The 13202-nt window shown below is 53.2% G+C and overlaps 1 protein-coding gene across 5 annotated transcripts in view; it reads left to right on the forward strand.

Moving 5' to 3' along the window:
• Positions 1-13202, forward strand: part of PPP1R16A (protein phosphatase 1 regulatory subunit 16A) — a 62189-nt gene that overhangs the window by 47065 nt on the left and 1922 nt on the right. For all 5 annotated transcript variants that reach the window (XM_072999632.2, XM_072999634.2, XM_072999631.2 and 2 more), the window contains exons 4-10: positions 2128-2273; positions 6340-6443; positions 9024-9148; positions 9650-9775; positions 11433-11508; positions 12261-12390; positions 13021-13186. In XM_072999632.2, the coding sequence (XP_072855733.2) occupies positions 2128-2273; positions 6340-6443; positions 9024-9148; positions 9650-9775; positions 11433-11508; positions 12261-12390; positions 13021-13186 (873 nt within the window). The remainder of the gene's footprint in view (positions 1-2127; positions 2274-6339; positions 6444-9023; positions 9149-9649; positions 9776-11432; positions 11509-12260; positions 12391-13020; positions 13187-13202) is intronic.

Below are 13202 nucleotides of genomic sequence, written 5' to 3' on the forward strand. Positions count from 1 at the left end.
ACCCAGCATAGCTGTGGACCAGTTGGGGAGCCTCTCAGCACCAGTGGGAGAGCAGCCATCTCTGGTTGAGCCCATTTCAGGGGTGGCTGCCGCTGTGTGTGCGCTGCTGCCTGGCACATGAGGCAACTCGGGAGAACAGGGCCCATGCGTGCACAGACTAATGGAGATCCTTTTCTAAAATAAACAAACAAAAATCCAAAAACTCCCAGGGTTGTTTAATAATGGACCTGGAGAGGGAGATGCAGCCTTAGCCCCCACCCCCTGCCAGCGGTGGTGCTCCCTGGGCGATCTTGGGTCAGGCACCCTCTTTTTGCCTGATCTACCTCTTAGGGTCGTCGTTGGGAAGGGGAAATTGAGGCGGAAAAGGGTCAGGTGCGCCACCTAGAGCTCAAAGGCGGAAATGCAAGGCAAAGCTCCAACTAACAGAGGGGACAGGAGTAAACAGAGATGGGCTGAGGGTGGGGAGGCGGCTTTGAGGCACAAAGGTGACAGAAAAGTGGGGCTAGAGGGAGGAGGCGGTGCCATCCTTCCTTTTGTGGCCCCTAAATTGTAACTGACGGACAGGTTGCCTTCTGCAGCCCATACCTAGGGCACCCTCCCCTCCCCATTTGGTCTCTGCAGCCCCCTGAGTGTCCTTTTCCCTTCTCCTTCACCTCTCTTAAGTGGTTTGCATGGATTAAAGGTGATAATTTGTGTTAAAGGTCTGGTTGGCCGTTTGCCTGCTCTCTCTCCTGCAGGGAGCAGAATATTGAGCCCTAATCCTAACCCTCTCCCTCCTTGCGCTGCTGGTCATGTTTGGTGCTGGCAACGCACCAGCTGGTGCCCTGTGTGCACGGCCTCACCTTTCCTGACCTGCTGGGTTTTTCTGACTCCTTCCCTTTTCCTGTTTCGAATTGCAAGCCTTTTGGGCTTCGTAGCATAAATGCTTTGAATTGTGGTGTTGGAGGAGGATCTTGAGAGTCCCCTGGACTGCAAGGAGAACAAACCTATGCACGCTGAAGGAAATCAGAGTGCTCCCTGGAAGGACAGATGCTGAAGCTGAGGCTCCAGTACTTTGGCCATCTCATGAGAAGAGAAGACTCCCTGGAAAAGACCCTGATGTCGGGAGAGAGAGAAGGCAAGAGGAGAAGGGGACGACAGAGGACGAGATGGTTGGACAGGGTTATCAAAGCAACCAACATGAATCTGACCCAACTCCGGGAGGCAGTGGAAGACAGGAGGGCCTGGCATGCTCTGGTCCATGGGGTTGCGAAGAGTCAGACACGACTTAACAACTAAACAACAACAGCATAAATGCAGGAAGGCTCTGCAGAAATCCTCTGGAACCATCTCCTATCAGAAATTCGGCTGGCCTCTCTCGATTTTTAAAAAATCAGGAAAGTCTGAATTGTTCAAGGAAGCCATGAAGGACATTCTTCCCCTCAGGTAGTGATGTGACCGAGGGCTTCATCTTTTTTGTACCGTAAAAGATCATCACCATCATTTTGAGTTGGAGTGTTGCTAATTGTTTGGTTCTTCGTTTGTTAGTGATGATTTCCCTGAGTAGAGGATTGTCACTAAGTGGGATTCGTTTGTTCATTCATTCAATCAATCAGGTAGAGTGGGCTGTAGCCCACAAGAGCATCGACCACAGTGTGTTCATTCTGGAGATGCTGCAGCTTTTTAAGATGGCAGCAGCCCCTCTGGATTGTTACAGTTGTAAGCTTATGGGCTTTGTAGTTCTAGCAGAGAGGAATATATTTAATTGCCTTAATTGCACAATAGAAAGGCTGGCCGTGTTTGGAGTTCAAATTGATTAGCAAGTCCTCAGTAAAAACACGCACCCACAGTGTTTAACCAGCTTAAGTAATTACCCAGACACTGTTTTTTAGGGAAAAAGAAAACAGATCTTTACTCACTGAAACTTGCAAGTTGAAGGCACAAGCTTGATTCATGCAGTAAAATACATAGTAATAAACAGTGATCTTTGCTCACCAAGAGAGCAAGAGGTGTCAGACAAACCACCTACGTAGTGTGTTTTTCAACAAGTGATCCTTCCTCTCCGCTGATCTCACACTGATTTGCATGTTGACTTATTAATTAATTCCAAGATGGTTCTGCCTGTGTTCTGTTTTGCCTTCCTCACAGTGCTGCATTGACGATTATGGGGACATAGTGGAGCTGCTGCTGGACGCCGGGGCCGACGTCAACGCCTGCGACAGTGAGCTCTGGACCCCCCTGCACGCGGCCGCCACCTGCGGGCACCTGCATTTGGTGGAGCTGCTCGTTCAAAAGTAAGGGACAAGCTCAGCTGGCCGTGCCAAGTGCAGCCTTCAGGGAAGGACCTCAACGGTGCCAGGTGCCGGACTGGGTCCCACCCCTCCTTGTGCATTTCCAGAGGGGCCTTGGTTGACCATCGTTGGCGAGCAGCATACTGGGCCCTTGGCCCGGTTGGGTAGAACAGGGCAGAGTTTGCCTTGTGACTTGCAGGCAGGGTGCCACTCCCTTCTTCTAACAGCTCCACCAGCTTGCCCGTCTGTGGCTGGGCCCAAGGCACAGAGCTGGTGAAGACCTACAAAGCTCTAAAGGACTTGGGTCCAAGCTATCTGAAAGAGTGGCTATGAAGATCGCTGGTCTGGGCTGGGCTTCCCTTGGCCCTGTCACAGGCACATTTAGGGAGGATGCAAGTGAGACTCCTTTAGGGTGATGGCTCCCAACTGGGTTGTGGCCTGCCTTCCCGGGGAGTCCAGGTGGGCCCCCTCCCTTCCTCCCTCCCTGCTGTCCTTCTGCGGACAGGCAAAGAGCCTTCTTTCTGTGCACAGCTTCCGTCACTGATTCGGGCAGCCAAGGAAGCATTTCGATGCGGGATGCTGAACGTTTTACTGCTTTTCCAGCCTGTCCTAACACGTTTTAAACTGCTTTTACATTAGTGGTTATTTAAACTAGTGCCATCTATTGAATTTTTTAAAAGAAAGAATATTATTAATGCTGTTCACCTTGAGTCCCTTTGTTGAGATTAAAATGAGAGAGGAATTATTAGTAATAGGACAACGACCAACAAACTCAATGGGTTTCTGCTGCCTGGGCAAATGGGGGACTTTCCCAAGCTTTTGGCAGGATTGGAAGGGGGTTGGCTCGCAGCCCCCCCCAGCCCAGGCTCCGTGGGCGAATATTCGGAGGCTGGGGGTGCGTGCGATAAAATTCTGTGTCTCCCCACAAAACAGATTCTGTGTCGGCCACTTAGGTTATGCAACTAAAGAGCAACTCCCTGTCCCGGAGATCCTTAAGATCCCACGTCCGGCCCCTTGGATGGGAAGGAAGTGGCTCTGCCTCTCCCGGCCCAAATCCAGCAGGTCTGGCGCTGATCCCTGCCAAGGAATAAACCTACAGCTGCTGCTGCTGCTGCTGCCGCCTCTAAATTTTGCAGGGGTGGGGGAGGTGTTCTTCATCCCATTCATCCCATAGGCCAGGAGTAAGTCTAACCTTCCATGTCCTGGAAATGCTTGTAAGAACTGGAAGGTGAAAAGAGGTGGCCACCGGTATACCGTTTGGGGACCCGAAGGCAGGAGGGCTGTTGGGGTGGACGGAGCGCCCTTTTGAGCCCTCACTTAGAAGGGTGCCGGGGAGCTGAGCTGGAGGAGACCCTCCGGGGTCAGAGGGGGGGACTCAGGGTGGTGAGATGCAGCAGCTGAGCAGTGGCCGCGGGTGCTGTTCTTGCAGAAGGCAGCTCCTTCGTTTCGCAGGCTGGGAACGGGCGGGCGTCTCCAGGATGTGCCCCTCCCGGCCCCCTCCTCCCACAGACGGTGGGGCTTTGTCTGCCTAGTGCTTCTTAACTCTCAGAATTAAATCAGGGGGAAGGTTAGCGCCCCTTGCTCAGGAAACACCCCACCCCATCTGACATAGGAACAGGATACATTGGCCGACCCCCTGTCCCCAGGATCCTTTTGGCCTCTGGCTGGGCAAGGTGCCCCACTTCCCAGACCTCTCCCCATCATTAGCAGGCTCCATGCCTCATGCTGAAATTGAGGTCGTTTCCCCTGGCTCTGGTGTAATTGCTTTGGAGGCAGCTTGTAGGGCTGTAAATATTTAACGGGGTTCTATTGTTGGCGGAGTAACTTTATCATTGGGGCTTGTGGCTGCCGGCGGGGATCTCTGGTAAGTAAGACTTCAGCCCCGCCAGAGGGACCATTTTTTGCTAGCCAACCCAACATTAATGTATTAAGTAATCAGATTTTGTCCATGAGCTCAAGGCAATGTATGTGGCTGTTTGCTTTCTTTTCGCAAGAACCCTGCAAGGTAGGTCAAGCTGAGGATTAGTCCACAGAAACCTCGAGTTGTCCGATCCAATTGAGAAAAAAGCCTTTCTCCAGTGGTGGAGAATTTCCAAGTTGCTCTGCCAGGGTCCTCCTCCTAGGAGAGCCAAGGTGTGCCAGGTGGATCTTGTCCCTGCGTGTGGGTTTCCCTAGGGGACCCATTGGAGATGCTATAATAACCAATTCTGACTTATGGCAACTCTTTCCAGGGTTTGCTAGATGGAGAAAGTAATCAGAAGTGTCTTCTCCATTCCCTTCTTCTGGGGGCATTTCTGAGACTGTGCCACTGGTCCAAAGCCACCCTGGCTGGCTGTTTCCCCAGGAGGCACCGTGGGAGGGGGGAGAGACAGAATGTGGGGTGTGCTGGGCCTCGGTCTTGACCCACCTAGGTACAGTTCCCAAGGGCCAGTTTCCACGTCAACCCCCATTTCAAGAGGTCTTTGTAGGAAAGAGACACAAAATCATTGGGATGAACGTGCAGGTGTAGAGAAGGGAGTGCCTGTGTCTGTGAACCGTCAGCTGCCCACCAGCCCCCCCCCTTGCCCAAGGATGGGGAAGATCCTCCAGAAGCCGAGCGGTTCTCCTGCAGCATTCTAGGATTGGCTTCCAGTTTTGGGATGAATATTTTTATGGGCTATTCTGATTTTTGTTTAGTTTTTAAATTGTTCCAGCATCCTTTTAATTCTGATTGTGAGAACCTTGCTGTAGGACAGCTTCTACCTGGTGCTAATCAACAAATCTTGGTAGTTCTTAATATTTCATCCTGACTTGCTGTTTCTGTAGTTTGGGGAAAGACGTGTTCACACACGGGCGTGCGCACACGCACACGCACACACACACACACACACACACACACACACACACACACACACACACACACACACACACACACACACACACACACACACACAGAGTGAGTCTTGTTCTAAAATCAGCTGGTGAGTTTGTGAACCAGGGCCTTCTGCTACACAGTTTGAGAAGCTTCCTTTTTCTTTTCTTTTTCTTTCTTAAACTACAACATAAACATAAACATGAAATACATAAACCAAAATACAATTCAACTGTGTTCCTCACCAGCCTAGTCGGGACCTCTTGCAGTTATCCTCTTCTTTATCTTTAGTCTTCTACCTATATTCTCCTCTTCTCCAGAACTGCATTGCTTCTTGATTTGGAGCTTTCCCTTTTTATTTTTATTTATTTATTTTTCTCTTGGGTAGACGGGCATCTTACCTTTTCCTCTTGTTAGCATATATTCAAGAAATCTGCCCCATATATCATAGAAATTATTCTTTTTCATCTTCCCTTTCTTAGCCTTTAAGTTATAAGTTAACGTATCATTTATAACCATGTTCCGTATTTCATTATACCATTCTTCCGTTTGAAATTCAGACTTTGATTTCCAATTCCTAGCTATTATTAATCTGGCTGCTGTTAATAAATTGACAATCAGTTCTCTAATTTAATCTCGGGATTAAATTCTATATATTTTTCACATATGTCATTTCATTCTTTAAAGATTAGTTTCCAAAATCTTTGTACTTTTTCACATTCCCACCACCTATGAAAGTATGTACCAATTTCCTTCTCGCATTTCCAGCAGACATTCAGATAACTAGCGTTAATTGCATTCAATTTTGTCGGTGTCCAATACCCTCTTAAGCCCAATTTGGGAAAAAAAAATTCTTTTATTCTCACTGACACTTGAGCGCCTTCCTGCGCCGTTGCAGCCTCTCTTATTGGAAGAGGCACCCAGAAGCGGCTTCTTGTGCCGGCTTGAATGAAACCTGCTTGCCTTCACTGAGCTGCTTTCCCTGCCAAGTAAGGTGTGTGTGGGGGGAAGGAAACCCAATCTGCCGGGCTCTCAGAGGACTCGCCGTGGGGCCTGTTTTCCAAGAGGAGTTGAACAAAAATAACTCCCTGTATCTGTTACGCCCAGCACCCAGGAGCGTGGGCTGGATCCTGCAGGCAGCTGCAGTTGTGTTCATTGCAGTGGGAAAGGTTGTCGTCCGCCCTGCTCACCGCTTCTCTCTCTCGCTTCTTCTTCCAGAGGCGCCAACCTGCTGGCCGTCAACTCGGACGGGAACATGCCGTACGACCTCTGTGAGGATGACGCCACGCTGGACTACCTTGAAGCAGCCATGGCCGAGCAGGGTAGGCTTCCTTTCAGAGGTTCCAGGTTCTCCTTCTCCAAAGTCGGTGCCCGCGGCTTGCGATTCCCGGGCGGTCCTTAGCTGGCCCCACCTTTGGAGTGCTTCCCAGAACGATCTCGCCGGATCTCTTGCAGCTCATCTTCCTCCCAGTTCCGTCCAGGATGCAGAGGGTGGTCATTGCCAGATGGGCATCTTACCCAGGACCTGCTTGGATTGTGTTTTGTTTCGAAGGACAAGAGCGGAAGAGGTCCATCTCTTTCAGCTGTGCTTCCAGAGTGGCCATCCACCTGCATGCTGGATTTGCGGGAAACAGCCCTCTCCCCACCACCAGCTCCAGCAATTGGAATGGTGTTGCTAGCAGCTGAAAATGTGGAGAGAGAGAGAGAGAGAGAGAGAGAGAGAGAGAGAGAAGAAAGCTGTCCATCCAGCATTTGAGCAATGTCCAGAGTTGGGTGTTGGGGCCATTCTCATGAAAGCTGAGGTTAAAAGTGGAGGGAGGCACCTTTTTTGTCAATGAATGTGCCTCTTCTTAGAGAGGAGCAAAGCGTTTTGTCTCGGCAGCAAGTCTTGCAGCTTGAATGAAATCTTAACCGGTAGGAAGGAGTTGGCGGCAGGACCCTCCACAGACCCTGCCTCCCTTTGGCAGGATCCACCACTTATGTACGCGCATCCCTCTCCCTGCCTGGCTTTTCCATGAGACGTTTATTCCTTTCGGGTTTTTAAAATACCATTTATACTTCATAATGTCATTTACATTTTAAGGTCATAGAGGTCTTGAAGAGGTAGACTACAGTCTACTTGTTTTCAACAACATGGCCATGATCGTCTTTGCAAGCCTATCCTGTCAAAAGTCAGTTAAAAAAAACAAATGAAAAACAAATGAAATATGAAACAAAAACATTCTTCAAGATGGATTGTTTTGTTTCAGTGTGAGCTTTTGTAGAACGTGGATTTTCACAGGGTATCCTGGTTTCCATGGCTGTTGTGCGCAATTATCCACTGCAATCGATCTATGCGATCAACATTCCCACTGTTAATTATTTGTGAGAGCAGGGCTCTTGTTGCTTTGCTAATCCATTTCCTGTGCCTATCTTGTATTTACCTGTGGTTAAGCTTCACTTTAATGTCTCTGAACCGGTGGATGTATCCAAGTTCACACTGAAATATAACCGTGTTTAAGGTGTCACAACATTTTTTTGCTTTTTATTTCATTTCATGTTTGATAATAGTAACAATAGTAATCACCCTCTTGGAACGGCAGAACTGGAAGGGACCCCATGGATGATGGGAGTCCACAGCCCCTGACAAGGAGGCCCCTCTGGGGAATCAAACCCCCAACCTCTTGCTCTGCAGCCGGAGACTTATACCACTGAGCTAGGCAGCAGTTCCTTTATCGCCTATATTTATTTTTCTTTGGGTATCCTGCAGTGTACTACAAGACAGGCATAAAAACATTTGACTCCAGCCAAGCAGTGCAGAGGATCCATCACAAAAATGATGTCTTTGAACCTAAAGATCAGCCGTGGTGTTGCCCAGATTTCCTGCCTGCTCATGCCCCACTTTTTCTCCTGCAGCTGACAGCATAACTTGTTCAGTTTTCTTTTGTGTCAATCAGCTGGCACAGCCGCTCCCTGGAAGTGCTGCTCGCTGAGTTTTAGAAGCAGACTCTGCATTGACCACTTCTCCCCCCCCCCGACCCCGCGGAGCTGCGGCTGCTGCAGAAGAAGCCTCAGGACAACACCCCCTTCGGTCCCCTTCCACCCCAGAGCTCTGTTTTCGAAAGGGAAAGCAGAGGGAGCTGTGTTGGCCCAGTTCTTCAGTCCTTGTTGTGGTAACCTTTAGGGTGGCCTTTATTAAGCCCACAAAAAGAGCGCAGAAGCAGGCTCAGGCTTCTGAGAGCCTCGGATTGCTAGAAGTCACAAAAAGCAGGCACTGTGGAGGAAGTGGGGGAGACCCGACTTTCCAAGCCATGGATGTTCGTGCCTGTCGCCTTGAAAGGCAGAGAGAACAAGAGATCCAAAGACCCTCTGGGAGGGCTCTTGTCAGGTGAAGCGGGGGGGGGGATTTGATTTCATCCAGAGGCGCCCCTAGAGGTGGCTGTGAGCAGAGGGAGCAGAGATGTTGGATTCTCTGTTTATTAAAATAAAGAAATTCACGGGAAGCTTGGCCATACCTATTAAATATGTGTACAAATATTTAATTGGATGTCATGTGTACATGACATCAAGTGTCAGGAGGTGTCCCTGGAGGCCAAGGCCAGGATCATCCATCACTCTTGTATTTTTGATCACCATGTCTGGGTGTGAAAGCTGAACAATAGAGAAAGCTGACCGGATTTTAAAAAAAGGCTCATTTGTGGAGAGCTTTGTGGATACCCGGGTCGGCCAGAAAGATGAACAACCAGGTGGGTCCTACATCAAACAAAACCTGAACCGTCTTTGGAGGCAAACAGGATGAAATTGAGGCTATCCTACTTTGGGCACATCAGAAGAAGGCAGGATTCTCTGGGAAAAAAAGCAATCATGTTGGGAAATACTCTAGGATGCCCCCAGTTCACACGGTTCTCTCTCCCCCCGCCCAGGCATAACTCAGGAGACCATTGAGGAGGCCCGCTCAGTGGTGGAGCGCACCATGGTGGAGGACATCCGTCGGCTGGTGAAGGAAGGGGTCAACCTGGATACGCCGCTGGATCACCGGGCCACCCTGGTGAGGGGATGAGCGCTCGTTCGCCTTGCAGCCTGGCTGAGAGATGGCAGGGCTGAAGCAGGGAGGAGGCCAGTGAGCAACTGGCCTCTCCCTTCCTCCCTGCCCTCTTCCGAGGGCCCGACCTTGGCCGCTGAAAAGGGGAGGGCAGGTGGTATCCGGTTGAGGGTCCCGGCCCACAGCCAGATGGGTTTGGCCTCTTACTTCCCAGCCTGGGGTGTGTGTGCCCCTGCCTCGTCTTTCGGAGCAGAGGGGAGCGCCACAGGCCAGGTGGCCTTAAGTGCCTGCCGTGAGTGGGAAGCACGCCCTTGGCCCCATTGTGGAGGCATCCCCTAAAAGTGCCTGCCTTGATGTCATCTGCCTTCAGATGCCAAGTCCAGCCAGGGGTGGCCCTTTGTCATGCTGGCCGAGTCCCCTAGGCTCAGGCTGGCTCTGGAGGCTGGCAAGCTGGCTTGCCCCCTCCCCTGCTTCCACCCACCCACCCTCCTCCCTTCTGCCCCACAGCTGCACATTGCCTCGGCCAACGGCTACCTGGAGGCGGCGGAGCTGCTGCTGGAGCACAAGGCCAGCATGAGCGCCAAGGACAACGATGGCTGGCAGCCTCTCCACGCGGCCGCCTGCTGGGGTCAGGTGAGTGAGCGAGGGCGGGTGGCTGCCCTCTGTCCCTGAAAAAGGAGGAGGAGGAGGAGAAGAGGGGAAAGGGAAGGGGAGGGGGCCTGGGGAAGGGTACGCCTGGCAGAGTGGCATCTGGGTGGGGACGCTGCCCTCTTGCAGTCAAGGCACCTGTGCCCTGCTTCCCCAGAACCCATTTTACTGGGGTAATCTCATTAATCTGAACCTGTCTGGGCCCAGATGGCTCCTATGATCCCCCCGTTAAATTAGATAAGCTGAGGATTTCCTGGCAAAGCCAGCCGCCATGCAGGCCATTAGTCTGACCATGGGGATGGCGGCCCCAGATGTGGGAGTGCGGCCAGAGGGCCCTGGAGCCCCTTTTCCGGAGAGGGAGGTTGCCAGAGCAGAGGCAGGAGCCCAGGCCTGCCATGGAAAGGAAGGAGGGGGGGTTGTTAAAAGTGGCCACGCATAAGAACAAATTCTAGTCTAGAGGAGGGGCGGAAGAGGACCGCGCTGGAGAGCCCTTCTCTCCCACGAGAGAGGCGCCGTGTGCTGGCGTCTATGCCGGGTGGCCCGATCGTCTTGCCTGCCCAACTGGATGCTGCCGGGTGGTGAGCAGATCTTTCTGGCCGCTGATCTGCTGGTGGCACGTGTTGGCTAAGGGGTGCCTGGAGGAGGCAGCCGTATCTCATGGGGGTCTCTTGCAGCTTCTTCCAGGATGGTGGAGGAGACCCCCCCGACCCCTTTCTCAGGGAAGGGTCCAGAGGACCTGCAGCCCTTGGAGAAGGAGTGGGCCTTGTGGGCCTTGTCTGGCAAAGGGGTTCACGGGGACCGGCCAGAGAGAGGGTCCCCCGGTTCAGTCCTGGCCGCAGCTTTGTGGGAAGGGATCCCAGGCCACAGTCCTAGGGGAGAGCGGGCTGTGGGGGCAAGCAGGGACCCCTTTCTGAGGCAGGGCCCAGGGCTCCTGGAGACTGGCGGTCAACGCCTACCCTTTCTGGCACCGCTGTGGGCCAAAACCCGGAGTCGGGAAGCTTTGTTGGACTACAGCGTCCGCCTGGCCTGCGCCGATTGAGGAGTTGCGCTGCCCGGAATTTTCAAGCTCTGCTGAACCCTCAAAAGCCAGAGCCCCAGCTGGTTGGGAGACTTGGGGGAGGAGGTGGTGGTGGTGGTGAGGGGCTTTCCCCCCCCCCCGTGACTGATGGCCCTTTGTCATGGCAGAATAAATCACGCCACCCAGTAAAACCAGAACACCCTGTGATCCTGCAGTTATCCCACCATTTCTGCCAGGTGTGCTTTTTTCCCTTGGGGCAGAATTTGGATTGGATTGGGATCGGGGGTTTTTCCTTGTTTTCTCGGGAACACACAGAGCCCAAGGAGAGCCCCTGGCGCTGGCTGAGGCCAGAGGCCTCTCCAGTCCCACAGAGCGGGCAGCCAGCTGCACGCACCCCTGCGGGAAGCCTGCCTGCAGGACAAGAGGGCCACTCCCCACTGCTCAGGCTCCCGGGCAGCCAACATGCACGAGCCCTCCAAAGACACCTTCCCGGCCGTCCCTTGGTGGGGCGCCCCACGCTGTCCTTCCCAGGTGCCTGTCTGGGCCGATGCTGGAGATCTTGCCTGTCCCCCCCCCACACACACACACAATCCTCTGCTGAAACCCACGTCCTCTCACTGACAGATCCAGCTGGTGGAGCTGCTGGTGGCCCATGGAGCCGATCTCAACGGGAAGTCTGTGCTGGACGAGACGCCGCTTGGTGAGCAAAAGGGGCCGGCGGAGCCAGGGCGGCGGGCTGCCTGGCAGTTGCAAACCCCCCACGGGCCCCATGGGCAGAAGCAGCAGCATAGGGTTTCCAGCATAGGGAGGGGGGGGACACCGGGAAGCTCCTTATTCCTGGGGAGTCCGTGGCTCTTCCTTGCTCTTGCCAAGAGAGAAGGTCCGGTCCTGGTCCTTCCTGTGCTCACTGCTGCACCCAGTTTTGTGTTTGGTGGGAAGTGCCTTTACAAAGAGAAGCCAGCCTTGCTTTTGGGCCCTCCTCGGTGCCCCATAGACAGGCGTGCCAGGGCAGAAGATTAGGCAGGATTCTTGCCACTCAAGATTTCCTGCATGGCTTGTCATTTCTGGCCCTTCCCCACTGAGTTCCCATGGCTGAGGGGGGGCCTGAACCCAGGCCTCCTGAGTCCTCTTAGTCCTTCACGCTATCCATTGCACCCTGCTGGGATTCCCAGGAGAGGCTGCAGAGATCTGATTTGCTTTGAGCCACAGGGAGCAAATGGGTAAGGCGGCCTCTGTGCCTCACTCAAACAGCGGGCAGCGTTCTCCGGGAGGGCACAGCGAGAGCCCCTTGGGCCACCTTCCTGTCCCACATTCGTTGGGGACCCAAGAGGCAGGAGGTGGCTGGCAGGCTTGGGGGGGGGGAGGGAAGAAGGACGTTGCCAGTCCGGTTCTCCTCTGGTCCTTGGAAGGAGGACTGACGCCGTCGCCCCTCGTGCCCCCTCTCTTTGCCAGACGTGTGCGCGGATGAGGAAGTGCGGGCCAAGCTCCTGGAGCTGAAGCACAAGCACGATGCCATCATGAAATCCCACGACAAACAGAAGTCTCTGCTCCAGCGCCGCACTTCCAGTGCGGGCAGCCGGGGGTAAGATGCTGCGCCGGCCGGCAAGGATTACCTGTTGAGGTGGGCAGGCTTGGAAAGGAGGGGGAGTCGGGGAAGACCCGCCCGAGTATTGGGCGTCGCTCTTTGCGCTCTGCCTGGTCTGTGATCCTGGGTGTGGGGAAGACCCTTCCTTTGCCCTCTGGTCCTGCCCAGCTTTTCAGATCCTTTGCAGGCGAGGGGGGGGAGCAGAAGGGGAGGAGAGGCCGTCCCCCTTCCCCTCTCACCCCTTCTGCCGGCAGCTGATGACTTGAGGAAGGGGCTTTCAGTTTATTGGTCCTGGGTCCCTGGCGTTTTTTTAAGCAAGCCCGAGGGGTTAGTGATTGTTTTGCTCCGTAATGTTTTAATGGTCTAGATGGCTGAATAATTTGGTTCTGTAAGATAATCTGAGTACGTTTTTATCCAATATCAGCTCTAGTCTGTTTTCATTTGTAGCTGTCTAGATTTTGTAGGAACCCCTACAAAAGTTTAGGAGAATGGTGGCGGATCAGTGGCCTGGATCAGTCAAAATGCATCAGTGCTGCTTCTTCCGTTGTGCTTGATTGAGCCTATCAGCACCCCATGTCTCTGCTTTCTTTTCTCTCTCCCCCCCCTCGCCCCCGGCCCCCTGCTCAGGAAAGTGGTGAGGCGGGTCAGCGTGACGGAGCGCACCAACCTCTATCGCAAGGAGCACGAGAAGGAGGCCATTGTCTGGCAGCAACAGTCGCGGGAGAGGGAGAGCGAGGGAGAGATGGAGGATGAGGACAGGCAGACGGATGCAGAGCTCCAGCCACGCGTTTCGGTGAGTTGGAGCTGAC

Source organism: Pogona vitticeps, chromosome 4 (genome assembly GCF_051106095.1).
Source record: "Pogona vitticeps strain Pit_001003342236 chromosome 4, PviZW2.1, whole genome shotgun sequence".
Lineage (NCBI taxonomy): Eukaryota > Metazoa > Chordata > Lepidosauria > Squamata > Agamidae > Pogona > Pogona vitticeps.